This window comes from Lissotriton vulgaris, chromosome 9 (assembly GCF_964263255.1).
Source record: "Lissotriton vulgaris chromosome 9, aLisVul1.2, whole genome shotgun sequence".
Classification (NCBI taxonomy): domain Eukaryota; kingdom Metazoa; phylum Chordata; class Amphibia; order Caudata; family Salamandridae; genus Lissotriton; species Lissotriton vulgaris.
In genome coordinates, this window is record NC_141697.1 from 1,236,225,139 (window position 1) to 1,236,239,017 (window position 13,879).

The window sequence follows — 13,879 nt, forward strand, 5'->3', positions numbered from 1 at the left end:
TTCGAGGAGATCCTTGCCCTGAATGAGACCCTGAAACGAACTGTCCAATGGCTAGCCGCTAACCAACTGAAACTCAATGCAAAAAACTGAATTTCTCCTGATCCCCTCTCCAAAGCCAACCCGGAGATTCAGATGTGGATCAAGGCCATCGCAGCCTTAAACTGCCCGCCGACCAGTGTGGACTCTGCCAAATCTGTGGGCATATTCCTTGACTGTAATCTGAATATGCAAGACCACATTAACTCAATGGCTAAATCAGCCAGAGTCCACTTGAGCTACCTGTGGAAGCTGAAACCTTTCATTGATGCTCCTGACTCAAAAATGGCAGTCCATGCACTAGTCGTCTCTAGACTGGAATACGGCTGTTCCACCCTCACAGGATTACCCAAGATCTCCGTGGCACCTCTAAAGGCCTGCCTCAATGCAGCCGCCAGACTACTCACAGGCACTAGGAAATTCGTCCACATCTCCCCACATATGAAAGCACTAAACTGGCTCCCTCTGGAGGCGAAAAAAAAGCTGAAATTGGAATGCATTACACACAAGGCCCTATACACAAACTGCCCTGCCAATCTGGCCCAGAAACTTGTAATATCTGGAGGAAACAGGAACTCCCGGTCTGCTAGAAACCTCCTGCTCCAACCTGCCCGTTTTCAGAAAAATAGAACCTATAATAGGGCGTTCTCCGGAGCAGCACCAAGAATTTGGAACTCTCTCCCACCTGACATCAGAAAAATCCCTTCTCTACCACGTTTCAAGGAGGAGGCCAAAACATTCCTCATGGGTAAATTCCTGGTCTAAGGACTTCTCTCATCCACCACAGTGTGCCTTACGAAACTAAATCTATTGCTTCTTCCTCAGATCCACAACTCACCCCGACACGAAAATGTGGGGTTTCTGTTTACTGATCCTAATTACAACCGTAACCATACATTTGTGTCCCCTTTTGTCTATGCTCCCAGCACACCAACCCCACGCCAACCTTTGTATATTTCTGTACTTGAGACTGTTTATTTGTTTACCGTTTAAATGTGTAAAGCGCTCTGATACCCTCACGGGTCATGTTCACACTCTATAAAACATCAAAATAAAATAAAATGATATGCACACGAACCGGACGTCCGTTAGAACAAGGAGGCCGCGAGTTGAGAATCTGGTAAGTCAAACACCTTGCGTGTTGATTCGACATGCTGTAAATATACACCGTAGCTTTCTTAAAAGCAGCCGTATCTTATGTCAACCGAAGCGGTAGCGGTCGATTGTAAACAAAAATTTCTTTACAAATATATACTTCAGCAGCCATGACATTACAATGCAGCCGATTTTACTGCGTGGTGCAACTTCGAACACAGCAGAGACTGTAAGTTAAACGATAACTTCATAAGTGGCTTAGGCGTTAATTGATACAGCTAGTATAACGCATTCACATTTAAACGAGAGCTGTCAGTTTTCTTGTGGGTTTTTACAATGAGTGATTACAATTACTGAACGGCAGGCTTCAAAGCGGTAAATCTCTGACAGAGAACGCATTTGCCCGTTTATTTGAAAACAAAACAATTTATGACAATATTATAATAACGAAATGGCACCATGTACTTATTAGAACTTAGAGTGCTAGGTAGCATGACATTTAAACCATTGAAATATGTCATGTGATTTTATATATCCTCAGATTTTAATTTATTGGTCAATTATAAAACGACCCACACAGAGAGCACGAAGCCGCCAATTGAAAAGCGTACCTGCCCGGCAATGTAACTCTGCGAGACACGGTTAATATCCTGTTGTTGGGGGTAAGCGTCAATAGGTTCTTTTCATACTATATGTCTATAAAAGTAAAAGCACTTAAATTCTGAGAACAATAGGGTAAACTGAATTTTTTGTATCTTGTTGTTTCTCTTTTAATAGAAATGATATTTATCATTTTTTACGCCATTTTTATGATCATTTCACAAGGAACAAGGTGGTTCTAATGGACAACACTTATAGACATATGATCAAGCTATAAAAAAGGTCTGAGGCACGTTATGGCATCATAAATTGAATATATGAAAATCATAATACTAGGTTTCTCTTAGCAAAATAACCTGTAAATAATGACAAACTACTCTTATCAACAGGCCTTTATTCTGGTGGCCTTCTCGTGGGATATATCAAACCACAGATTATGATATTAATACATAATCTAAAAGCAATTTAAGGTATGACATGTTCATTAATAGACTGCTAATACAAATTGAGGATGCTATTGAATAGATTTTGCAATAAAGCAAGTTAGCCCAAGTGAAATAAAATAACTAAAAAAGCATGTCTCAAGACATAAAAACACCTTAAGGAGGACATGTATAAAAATGAGCTATGTTATAACCTGTGGTAGACATAGTACTATGATTAATTAGTACACATGTGATTAGCAGTGATGGATCATGTTGCCAGAGTAGGGACCAAGTGGCATTAATTGACTGTTAATGTATAACTATGAGATAGGAAATCGTTAATTTTAGCACAAATGTTGAGACTAGAATGTTATAGATTAAAAATGTGTTGAGCAACAATAACAACTGTATTGAGTAAGATGTCTAGCCTGTAGACAAGTATATTGTCTAAACGTAGTTTTTTTTACCATTTAGTTTTTAAAACTTTGTTAGTCCTGAAGAAGGTGAAGACATCAGGGTGTCACTGAAACACTGCGTCGACTGTTTCTTATAATAAAGTTTTTAATATATACTATTTTAGATTGTAACCCATAGTGGGAGGCATATTATGAAATTTGCCTAAGCTGCAAATAGCTTCAAGTGTATGTTTTTAATTTATTTTGCTGATTGTCAATAAATTGTCTCTGAGATTTTTTAACAAATTTGTGCTTTTTGCTGCATGCTAGATCACGTACAGTTTTTTACATAGTAATTTGTGCTATATGAGATTAGATTGTCATAGACACTTTGTCCGTGGTGAGGGGTCCCCTTCTTGATATTAACATATAGGGTCTTGGTTCATTTTTGATGTAAGATATAGTTAGAAGTCTAGGGAGGAAGGCCCAATATGGTTTTGAAAAAAAACAGTTTTCAGTGGATTGGAGTGGTGTAGATGTTACCATACCCCACACACCCGCCCCATAGGTCGCTGCTACCTTTACCTTGGCCTGATAGATGTTTTTCATGGATAGGATAGGTTTAGCGCCCAATTTCTGAGCGAAGGATTTGACAGCAGGGATACCTCTATCCATTGCCGACTTCCTTCCTTCTATCAACTTGAACCATGAAGGGTCTTTGTCAAATAGGCGCCCCAGGTAGGGGAAGGAATCCACCACCTCTATTCTTTTGGCATCCGTGTGCAGATAAGGAATTTTGTCTCTGGATTTCCCCCTGCCTATTATTACAAAGGACTTGGTTTGGTTTACCTTCAGTTGAAGTGAATCCATGAAGAAGACATATGCATTTATCAAACGTTGTAAGACAAGTCCTGTTCTGGCAATTAACACCGCGTCATCCTCGTAAACCAATATTGTTAACAGTTGGGAGTCAAAAACAGGGAAATCCTGGGAGGCCATATTGAGTGCTTTCTCGACTCCTTTAGTATATAGGGAAAAGAGGAGTGGGCAAGGACACAGCCCTGCCTTACTCCTCTAGCAATTTTGAAGGACGCTAAAACCAATAACATAAATTTATGAGTATGTCATTCATATTATTTTGTATATAAGGAAGTAGATAGAGGAAAAAATAGAACAAAAGAAAAGAAATGGAAAGAGAAAGAAAGAAGAAAGAGGAAAGGCTAGAGAAAGACATAGCGAGTTAGATAAATGAAAACTAAGCTACATGTGAGGGAGACGATAAATATGTAGTAAAGGTAATCACTATAGATCTGCTTTAATATTCTGATGTATCAATAATGAAGAAACATTGGCTATTTTAAGTTAATCGTAAATAAAATTCCATCATGTTGATATAGATGATTTAGAAGTAGCTTTCCCACAGGAAAGTATAACCTTAAAAGCAACTGCAGTGAAAAGATCAAACAATATAGGTTTAGGTGAAATATGATCAAACTCAGGTGATAAAACATCCAAAGAAAACATTCTGATTTGATTATTGAATATTACATTGGAAGATCTTTAAACATTTGGACCATATAGCCTTCCAAACATTAAACATACAAGGGCAATAATAGAGTAAATGAGTTACAGTTCCATCAGAGGTAAAAAAAGATCAACCAAATGGGGAAGTAGTTGGAGCAAATTTAGAGAAGCATTCATTCAGCTCTAGTTTAAACAAAAAATAGAGATTGTTTGATGTGTGCAGCTTTAGAGGTGTTAAATACTTTAAGCCATATTTTATCCCACAGATAAACAGGGAATGACACAGAAAGGTCGGTGTCCCATAGTAATGAAATAGAGTGTGAGGTCTGAAGCCTTTCATGAGTGCCACTAATGAAAAGCATCAATAGATTAAAGATCGGGGATCGCTATGGAAGGCAAGATGTTTAAAATGGAACAACATATAAGCGATCTTCAAGATGTTGTCACTAAGATTCCTTTGCCGAAGCAAGAAGTCCAAAAACTTAAATTACACACTGAAGATCTTGAAAATATAAAAAAAATGCAATAATATTTGTTTATATGGATTACTGGAGACTCTCAAGGGTCCTAATATTCTTGCTTTCTTGAAGAAATTCTTGCCCAACCTTCTGGTTCTTCAAAATACTCCACCTCTAAGTCTTTAATGGGCGCAGCGTCTGGGTCGGCCTCAACCTCATTCTACTAGACCTAGAGGTATCATAATGCAATGTTTGGGATTCACTGATCTGATGCATGTCTTGAAGGCAGCTAAAGAATAACATCACCTGGCCTGGTCACAATATTTTTATCTCTCAAGACATTTCTAATGCTACAAATGACAGGAGAAAATAATTCTTTGCCCTTCGACCTCAAATGAGACAGTTGAACATTTGCTATGACATTCTACATCCTTGCCTATGCAAAATTACCTACGAAGGCACTTGATGATCCTTTGACGACCCTGGTAAACTAAAAACATTTATTCAGAATATTTAATCTCATTATAATATTGAAGTAAGCACTAATTTTGTACTGCATATATTATATATATATATATATATATATAACCAAAGGTTACAGGGACGTTATAGATATGAAATAACATTTTAAAAACCTAAGAAATTCACAGTGAAAACCAAAGGTTACATAGATGTTACAGTTATGTTCAGATTTCTCTCATACAAAACCACAGAAATTCAGCAGTTATAGGGCCAGATGTATTAAGCCTTTTACCGGTCGCACGAATCGGCCCGTTTGTGAACGGTAAAAAGCCTTTTGTGATGTATCATCCCAAAATGCATTCGCAAAATAGGGAATCACAATTTTTGCGATTACCTATTTTGCAAATGCATTTAGGGAATCGCAATTTGCGATTCCCTAAATGCTATAAAGGAAGCAGGTAAAAATTGCATTCTTGCTTAAAGGAATCGCAAATTACCACCAACTTCAAGTTGGTGGCAATTTGTGAATCCCTAGAAAAATGCACATTTCTGCATTTTTCTAAGTGCAATGTGGCGCACACACCTGCCCTTAGGGCATGTATGTGCACCACATGTGCACCTTTTTGGGGGGTGCATCGGAGTGGCCTTTTGGCCCCCTATCACCCTTGTAATTGCATTGCCAATTTGCGATTACCAATTTGGTAATCGCAAATTGTAATCAGATCACACCTAGGGAATCTGGCATAACTTTTCTCAGTTAACTATAAGCTCTCTAGCCTTTACCAAGTCTCCCCCAATCCACCTTCCTCACAAGTCTTCGTGACTCACCCGCATGAGGTATAAGTTAGTGGTGTGATTAAAGCTCAGGAGCAGTCTATATTACTTCAAAATAGGTGGCTCAGTTACCGCAGTCACAGTTCACAGTCTTATCACTCAGCAACGGAACCGTCCCGTTTGATCAGCTGCACTTCCTGGCCATCGGGCACTCTCACACCCTCTCGCAGGCGAGGTAATGGGACAGCTGGGAGGTCTCCTGGGTTTCTTGTTTCATCAGCTGAGTCAGAACGTGATAGTGCACTTGGCAGAGTGGAGCGGCAGTCCTGGCTTGTTGCCGTTTCAAACAGACCTACGGTAAGTATCTCTGGAGTCAGGGTCTCCGTGAGAGGCCCATGTCAGAGCTGGCTGGTCCTGGTGTTGAATCGGACCTGACAACCCCTGTCAAGTCCTCTCTTCTGGGTGCCCCACAGACACCTGGGACACCCTACACCTTGCTCCTCCTGGACAGATACCTTTTCCGCTGGGCAGGGAACTTTCATCTCTCAGCGAGCAGGCTTCCAGGTTCCTCAGAACAGGCAGGGGCGTTACACAGGCCCTCGCAGCCCCTGCAGTGCGGGGGGGGGCAAGCTCCAAGGGGTCCCCTCGGCACTGCACTCTGGCCCGAGAGCTCCTAATTGAGCCTGGAGGGGCCCCTCTTCGCACCGTGCAGGGAGGCCCCCTCAATTTTCGTTACGCCAGTGAGAACAGGTACACAGCTCTTCCAGCAAGTGATTGAAACTCCTGTGATGTCGCTTCACATCTGGGAGTGTAGCTGGCAGGCAGACATCAGCCCTGGTTGCACAACAGTCCTCTGAGTACACTGCAAAGTACTAACTCGTTGGTGAGAGGACTTGGAACTGGAACCACAAGTGTGGTAGGGCAGTGGGGTCACACACTTATACATTAAAATTAGACAGTGATGTATATTCTCTATTTACAAATGTAAATGTAAATCTGTATTTGTAAAGCGCAAACTACTCGCCCTTACAGATCTGAAGGCGGTGGGGGCCGTCGTGGCAATTAAGTGAGCTATTGCCCAGAGTCGCATGGTGCTGAGCTGAGATGCCGTCTGATCTGGGGATCGAACCGTGAACCCTATGCTCTGAAGTCAGCTGCCCTGGCTGCTGCACCACACCTATGTAGAACCTTTTGTTCTGGTTCTCCCTTTCAAGTGTGCTCTCCAGACACAGCCTTTGTGTAAAGTGATGCTTCTCACAGCAAGGTAGTCACCAACCTGGAACACCCAAAATCGAGGCACAGAGAGATGTGAGGTTTCTGTCCCTGGCTCTCAAATAGACCTACCTCATCAATCTTAATGAGGTTGGTCTTAATTTGCGACCCATTTGGAATCCCAAAAAACACAGACATTGTGGCCTGCTGGGGTCAGTAGACCACCATATCCGTGATTGCTTTTAAATAAAGATTTTTTCATGTGGTAAATAGAGAAATGTTTTCATTTTAATTTTTTTCCGACTTTGCATGTATGCTGCACTGTACAGCACACATACAAAGATGGAACAGCTTTTAAATTGGTCTAAGGAGAGTACCCGTCCTGTACAAAACCTGTGGTAGACTCAGGCAGGCACCCTAGCGCTATGGCGCTAAGGTGTGTGCATGATGCACAGCTGCTGAAATCAGCACCGGCGCTAGGGAGAGGGGAGGAGAGAGCCAGATCTCTGTGACTATGGCGCTCTGCTGCTCCCTCCCTGTCACGCAACGCAATGCAACGCAGCATCTTTGGGCACTGCGCTGCGTTGCCTGACAGCTTTCAGAATCTGGGCCCAAGTCTTCATCTGTTTCCAGAATTTACTTTTAATAGAAATTAGCCAAAGAGACAGAGGAAGCGACTTCCAAGCTTTGGTGGTTAGATGGGCAACAGAACGGCTTCCCCTGGTCATTAAACTATACCTGAGGCACTTCAAAAGTTAGGCCTCCTCCTGATCTCAGAGGGCGCCCTGGCATATAGTGGCAGAGCATCTTATACATCCCCGGCACCGAGGAATCTAGGGGCAAAAACAAAGTCTATCATCAAAATTAACCTCAGAGATTTCTAGCCACTGAAGTTGGGATTCGACAGGAACCAGTTCAACAGGCCACCAGTCGTTCGACCAGCCATAGGCCAAAAGTGGTTTCACCAGCCATTGGCCACCAGTCGGTTGACCAGCCATTGGCAACCAGTCGTTTGACCAGCCATTGGCCACCAGTTGTTCGACCAGCCATTGGCCATCAGTTGTTTGACCAGCCATTGGCCATCAGTTGTTCGATCAGCCATTGGCCGTCAGTTGTTTGACCAGCCATTAGCCACCGTTCGAACAGCCATTGGTCAAAAGTCGTTTGCCCAACCATTGGCCACCACTCGTTCAACCAGTCATCGGCCACCAGGTGTTCGACCAACCATTGACCATTGACCACCAGTCATCAGGGATGCATTGGATTATTGTTAATATGATGCATCCCTGTGCTTTTAAAATGACGCAGCTCTGCACAGTAAAATGGCTTTTGGCGCCGCCTGCATCATTTTGTAGTAAATGAAGCCCCTAATTTTCATAGTTTTAAAGCACTTCAAGGAGTATTTCACAATGGAAGATGAGGAACTGTAAAATACTTGTCACAACCAAAGAAACAGTTTTGTTTTAGGAATGATCAAGTAATGTATGTGCATCATTTACATAAAAACTACGCAGTGCGGAGCTGCAAACCATTTTCCTGCACTGAGCGAAGTCATTGTAAATGCACAGGGAAGCATCGTATTAACAACAATACAACACATCTGTGTGCTTTCCCCTGTGTAGGCAACATTGGCTGCCATGGGCCAGTGCAGGCACCCTTGTCTCATGTTGCAAGGGTGCCTTCATGGCAGGGAAGATTGTTTTTCCTGCACAAAAATCATTGATGGCATTTTGCCCTTTTATGTGTGCTGCAGACTGCAGCACACATAGAAAGAGGAAAAAATGAGGAGAAATAAAAGTATTTCTCCTCATTTCACCACTTTAATGCCTCCCATGAGTAGGTGTAAGATTCTGACGCATTCCCGGGTTTACAAAATGTTGTAGATCTGGGAGAGCATCAGGTTTCGTGGATGTAATGTGGGAACACCCACAGCAACCCCCATGGAATGCCCCTTTCACAAGGAGTAATGTGTGAAAGTGCCCTAAATGTACAAGTCCATGAAAGGTCAAGCAGAGTGACTTTACTGTGGCCTTGTAAATATGAGCAGGCACACTGCGCCACCGGTGCGTCAAGAAAAGTGACACACCGGCGACGCGTTGACCTTGCAAATGTGTGTTTTGATGCAACAAACAGATACTGAAGACTTGTGTTTAATCTTGTATGTGTGCAATATGTTTTAATGGTCCTTTTAAGCAATGCTATTAAAACACAAAAACTGATGTGTTTGTAATACTTACGGTATGTCGCGGCACAGCCAGACCGTCGAAAAATATCCCCACCCAACTTTGTGCATGACTTGGTATCTTCCATTGAACACTTCCCCCTTCTTCACCGGATGGTATCCACCTGGGAAGGAAGCAGCAAGGAGAAAGCATTTGCAAACTAGTCTTGAAAACATGAATTAAATAATGTTGGTATGATGGGCAGGCAGGTGGCATTCCAAACTTGGGCTTCTTTCTGAAAGTGAGTGTCCTACCTGGGCAGTATTCTGCTGGGTTTTCCTCCTGTCCCTCCATGGAAGCCATCAGCTCTTATTCTGGGTGGAAACAGAGGAGAAACATAGCTGTGTGAGAAAGGGACCCTCTTCCATGGGCCTAGCATGAACACACATCATAACATTAACTGCTGGTGCCTGAGTGTTGCTCAACAATAAGTGTGCAGAGAATCTCACAATGTTATCCTGTACAGAGGAGGCGACTTTCTGATCTTCAGAGACAGTCAGTTCACAAAAGACTTTGAAATGTCCCTTGTCTCTCCCGCTGCTTTGCTGATGGGTTTGGAAAAGTAAGACCTTTTCCCGCTTTTTAATGCTGTATCGTCTTCTCTTCTATGAATGTTCTATGTGTCGCGCTCCTCTGTTCGTTTCCTCCAGGCAGAGGCTCCCAGACTTCACTGCGGCCAATCCTGACGCTGCTCCCATGCTGCTACTGGCAGCATGAAAACAAATGTATATATGGAAAGGAACTCGCACAGCTAATGTAATCCCAAATGGTATAATTTTTGAAAAGTTGTAGTGTGCATCGGGGAAACACTGTCTGGCCAGTCAGTGTTGAAAGGTAAACACTAGAGAAATAGCTCTCCCGCCTAGGGAGAGGGCACCCCTGTGCACAACTGTAGGTGGACCAACCGGTCTGATTCAATTAATCCAGATTGCAATGAAAATGTTCATAACGGAGATTTATTCATCTATCCAGTTTTATAGTATTCGGTGCTTTCAATTGTATGAAGCATATCAAGCTTAATAATCCAAAACAACATGCTTGATTCAGGGACACTCGTCAGCGGACTCCGCGGAGTTCCGTGAAGTTGACCAACTCCGCGGAGTCCGCTGACGAGTGTCACACGAAGTATCCCCCTGACGACGGGCTCCGCCCGAAATGCATTGGGGCTGTGTGATTACGAACATACCCTGAATCAAGCATGTTGTTTTGGATTATTAAGCTTGATATGCTTCATACAATTGAAAGCACCGAATACTATAAAACTGGATAGATGAATAAATCTCCGTTATGAACATTTTCATTGCAATCTGGATTAATTGAATCAGACCGGTTGGTCCACCTACAGTTGTGCACAGGGGTGCCCTCTCCCTAGGCGGGAGAGCTATTTCTCTAGCATGAAAACAAAGTCAGGATTGGACTGAGCGCCGCAAATTAGCGCTCCCAGTGAGCCTGGGAGCCTGGGCCTGCTGTGCCTTCTGTGTCCAATCCAACAGTGCAGTTCGGTTGGAGAGAGCTTCAGTGCGCATGACGGTTAGCCGGTCTGAGACAGCCAGCCAAACCGTCATGCGCACTGACAACAGTGCTGCCCACCACTCCTTCTCTCTGGCCCCGCCCTCAAATACTCGACAGGAAAAATAGAACGATAATAAAATGTCTTTATTATTGTTTTATTTTTCCTTTCCTGCGGGAGCTGGCGGGGGCGACTCTCTTCCGCTGCTGGTGGTTACGTTTACGAGTCCTTGGGAATCACCAGTACCAGCAGGAGCAACAACACTGCAAATGGAAAGTCAAAGATGGCTGAACTATTCACAAAACAACACATTTTTTAATGATCTCTAACAGAGGATTCTGTGAGAAGGTTGGTTCAGCAAGAAAGCTAAGAAGAGGGGTGGGCTATGGACAGGACAGTGGCTGTATCTGGCAATGAGTAGATTACAGTCAGCACCGAGGGCCTGATCCACAAAGGTACATTTAGAGACGTGTCTTGATAACCTCTCCATCACACATCTTGTGCATGTTTATAAGGAGTTACAAAGTTTTCTTTTGCACCTTTCACTTGGCCGTTTTTTATGACTACATTACGTGCACTGACTAAATGTATAAAGTGTTACATTGTTTGTTCCATCTGTTTTATGCAGCCTTGATAAAGTCATGTGATGGTTTCCCTGTTAGCGACGAAACACGTGTCGGCTGTTTGGTGATTCAAGGAATAAAACAACAAGTATTTAATTTCCTGTATTTCATTCTGTACCCACACTTATGCATTTTAATGATTGTTGTTACATCACGTTTGTGTGCTGAGGATGCAAACACCATCCCTGCTTCACAGAAGTGACTCAACGGTGGCATAAATGTGTCGCAAGGGGCTTGTAAATCTGCCCCTGAGTGTCTAGGGTCGTAGCTGAACTAGTAGAATGGCACATGCACTTGTTAAAAGGTATGCATTTGGGGATTCAATTGGCTTGCATGTTTGCTTCTGTTAGACGGACCGGGAGGGTCGGCCGAGGTTACGGGGAGAGGTCTCCAGGGAGAGCCGTCTCCAACGACTGTACAGATAAGTAACTTCCCCCCCACAGACGGACACCACACAAGGTTGAAGGTTAACGAGACTTTATATGCAATTCTTAGGTTACGAGGATGGATACAAGGAGGTCTGGACTCAGGGGTCCCCTCGGTTCTAGTCTCTGGTTTAGGAAAGGGGTAGCGGGACAGTCTTAGTTACCAATGAGTACAAAATAGCTCTCAATCCTCGAGCTCGGCGTTCTAGATGATCGGGCCGTGGAGGAGCCAAGCAGGTCCCGAGATGGATGAAGGAAGGACGACGGTCCGCGGCGGAGCCTGCAGGTCCCGGTGGAAGATGACGGTTACAACGGTCCGCGGCCACGCCAGCAGATCCCGACGACGATGAAGGATGAAGGTTACGACGGCTGTGGCAGCGCCAACAGGCAGGACGATGGTGCACAGGACAGAGCTATGGCAGCGCCAGTAGTCCGTCCAGGATGAGTTCCTCTTTACGTCTCTCGACTCCAAGATACAACTGCCTTCCTGCTCTGGAGCTGCCCCAGTTATAGGGCTGGCGTGCTTTGATGTCCGGACCCTCGCACTTGGAGGTCGGGAGGTCCGGGATGGGGGAGTCCAGACACCCAGCAGGGGGGTGGAGCCGGCGCCCGGGGAGGCGATGGGCGAGCGGCACTTGGCGGGGGAGAGCCATCGACACCTCTTTCTCCCATTGACTTGCCAAGTAGCCCGCTCACCTCCTGGGTGGATGGTGGTGCCGGGATGTCTGAGGCCGGGCCAGGCCCAGGGTTGAGGTCGATCGGGGGCCAGGCGGCCTCGTGGTGGAGTGTCCAAGATGGCGCCCCAGGCTGGGCGCGTGGGCCGGCAGTGGATCGGACCCGCGAGGTTGACATGCTCGAGGGCAGGGGTCCCTGAGGGGACAGAGGACGTGTAATGGTGGTGTGTGGTACTTGCGGGCCCGGACTCGGGCCTGGTTGGGCCGGGGGAGAGCGGCCCTTCATGTGGCCTGTCCAACATGCGTCCCCCCCAGCTGAAGGCGGGGAGAGTTACCCATCCTCTTGGGGACTCTCCTCGTCGAGGCGGAAAAACCGGGACAGGCCATCCGCGTTGGCGTGATCTGGCCCAGGCCGGTGTTCGACTGTGAAGTCCATACCTTGCAAGGAGATGGACCAGCGTAGCAACTTTGGGTTCTCCCCCCGCATATGCATCAGCCATTGCAGGGGTCGGTGGTCGGTCTGCACCCGAAAGTGGGTGCCGAAAAGGTAGGGCCGGAGCTTCTTGAGGGCCCATACCACAGCGAAGGCTTCCCTCTCTATGGTGCTCCAGCGTTGCTCCCGTGGTAGGAGTCTCCGGCTGATGAAGGCCACCGGTTGATCAAGGCCTTCGGTGTTCACTTGAGACAGGACTGCCCCAATGCCCTGGTCGGAGGCGTCCGTCTGGACGACGAACTCCCGGCTGTAGTCTGGGGCCTGGAGCACAGGGGCGGAACACATGGCGGCCTTTAATTGTTCAAATGCAGTTTGACACTCTGGGGTCCAGGTGACTTTCTTGGGCTGGTTCTTTGACGTGAGTTCTGTGAGGGGCCCCACTATGGTACCATAGTCTTTTACGAACCTTCGGTAGTAGCCCGTGAGGCCCAGGAAGGCTCGTACCTCGGTTTGGGTGATGGGGGGCTGCCAGGCCTGGATGGCGGCAATTTTCAGCTGTAGCGGGGCCACTAGGCCGCTTCCCACCTGGTGTCCGAGGTAGGTTACAGACCCTTGCCCAATTTGACACTTGCTGGCCTTGATCGTGAGGCCAGCTCGCTGAAGGGCTTGCAGCACTGCTCGGAGGTGGTGGAGGTGCTCGGTCCAATGGTGGCTGTATACAGCGATGTCGTCTAGGTAGGCGGCGCTGAATCCTTCGAGCCCCGCCAGGACTTGATTGACGAGCCGTTGGAATGTTGCTGGGGCATTCTTCATGCCGAAGGGCATGACCGTGAAATGGTAATGGCCATCGGGGGTGGAGAAGGCAGAACGTTCTTGCGCCCGGGGTGTGAGGCCGATCTGCCAATAGCCTGCTGTCAAGTCGAAGATGCTGAGGTAGCGGGCAGCTCCCATTCGGTCGACTAGTTCATCTGCCCGGGGGATGGGGTGCGCGTGCACCAGGATGAATCGATG

The 13,879-nt window shown here is 45.7% G+C and overlaps 1 protein-coding gene across 2 annotated transcripts in view; it reads right to left on the reverse strand.

Moving 5' to 3' along the window:
* The window catches only part of LOC147693147 (SRSF protein kinase 3-like), a 164,743-nt gene that overhangs the window by 102,851 nt on the left and 48,013 nt on the right, over window positions 1-13,879 (reverse strand). For both annotated transcript variants that reach the window (XM_086936892.1, XM_086936893.1), the window contains exons 2-3: window positions 9,458-9,517; window positions 9,219-9,327 (exon numbers count right to left, since the gene is read on the reverse strand). In XM_086936892.1, coding sequence (XP_086793018.1) covers window positions 9,219-9,327; window positions 9,458-9,506 — 158 coding nt within the window. In that variant the 5' untranslated portion in view covers window positions 9,507-9,517. The remainder of the gene's footprint in view (window positions 1-9,218; window positions 9,328-9,457; window positions 9,518-13,879) is intronic.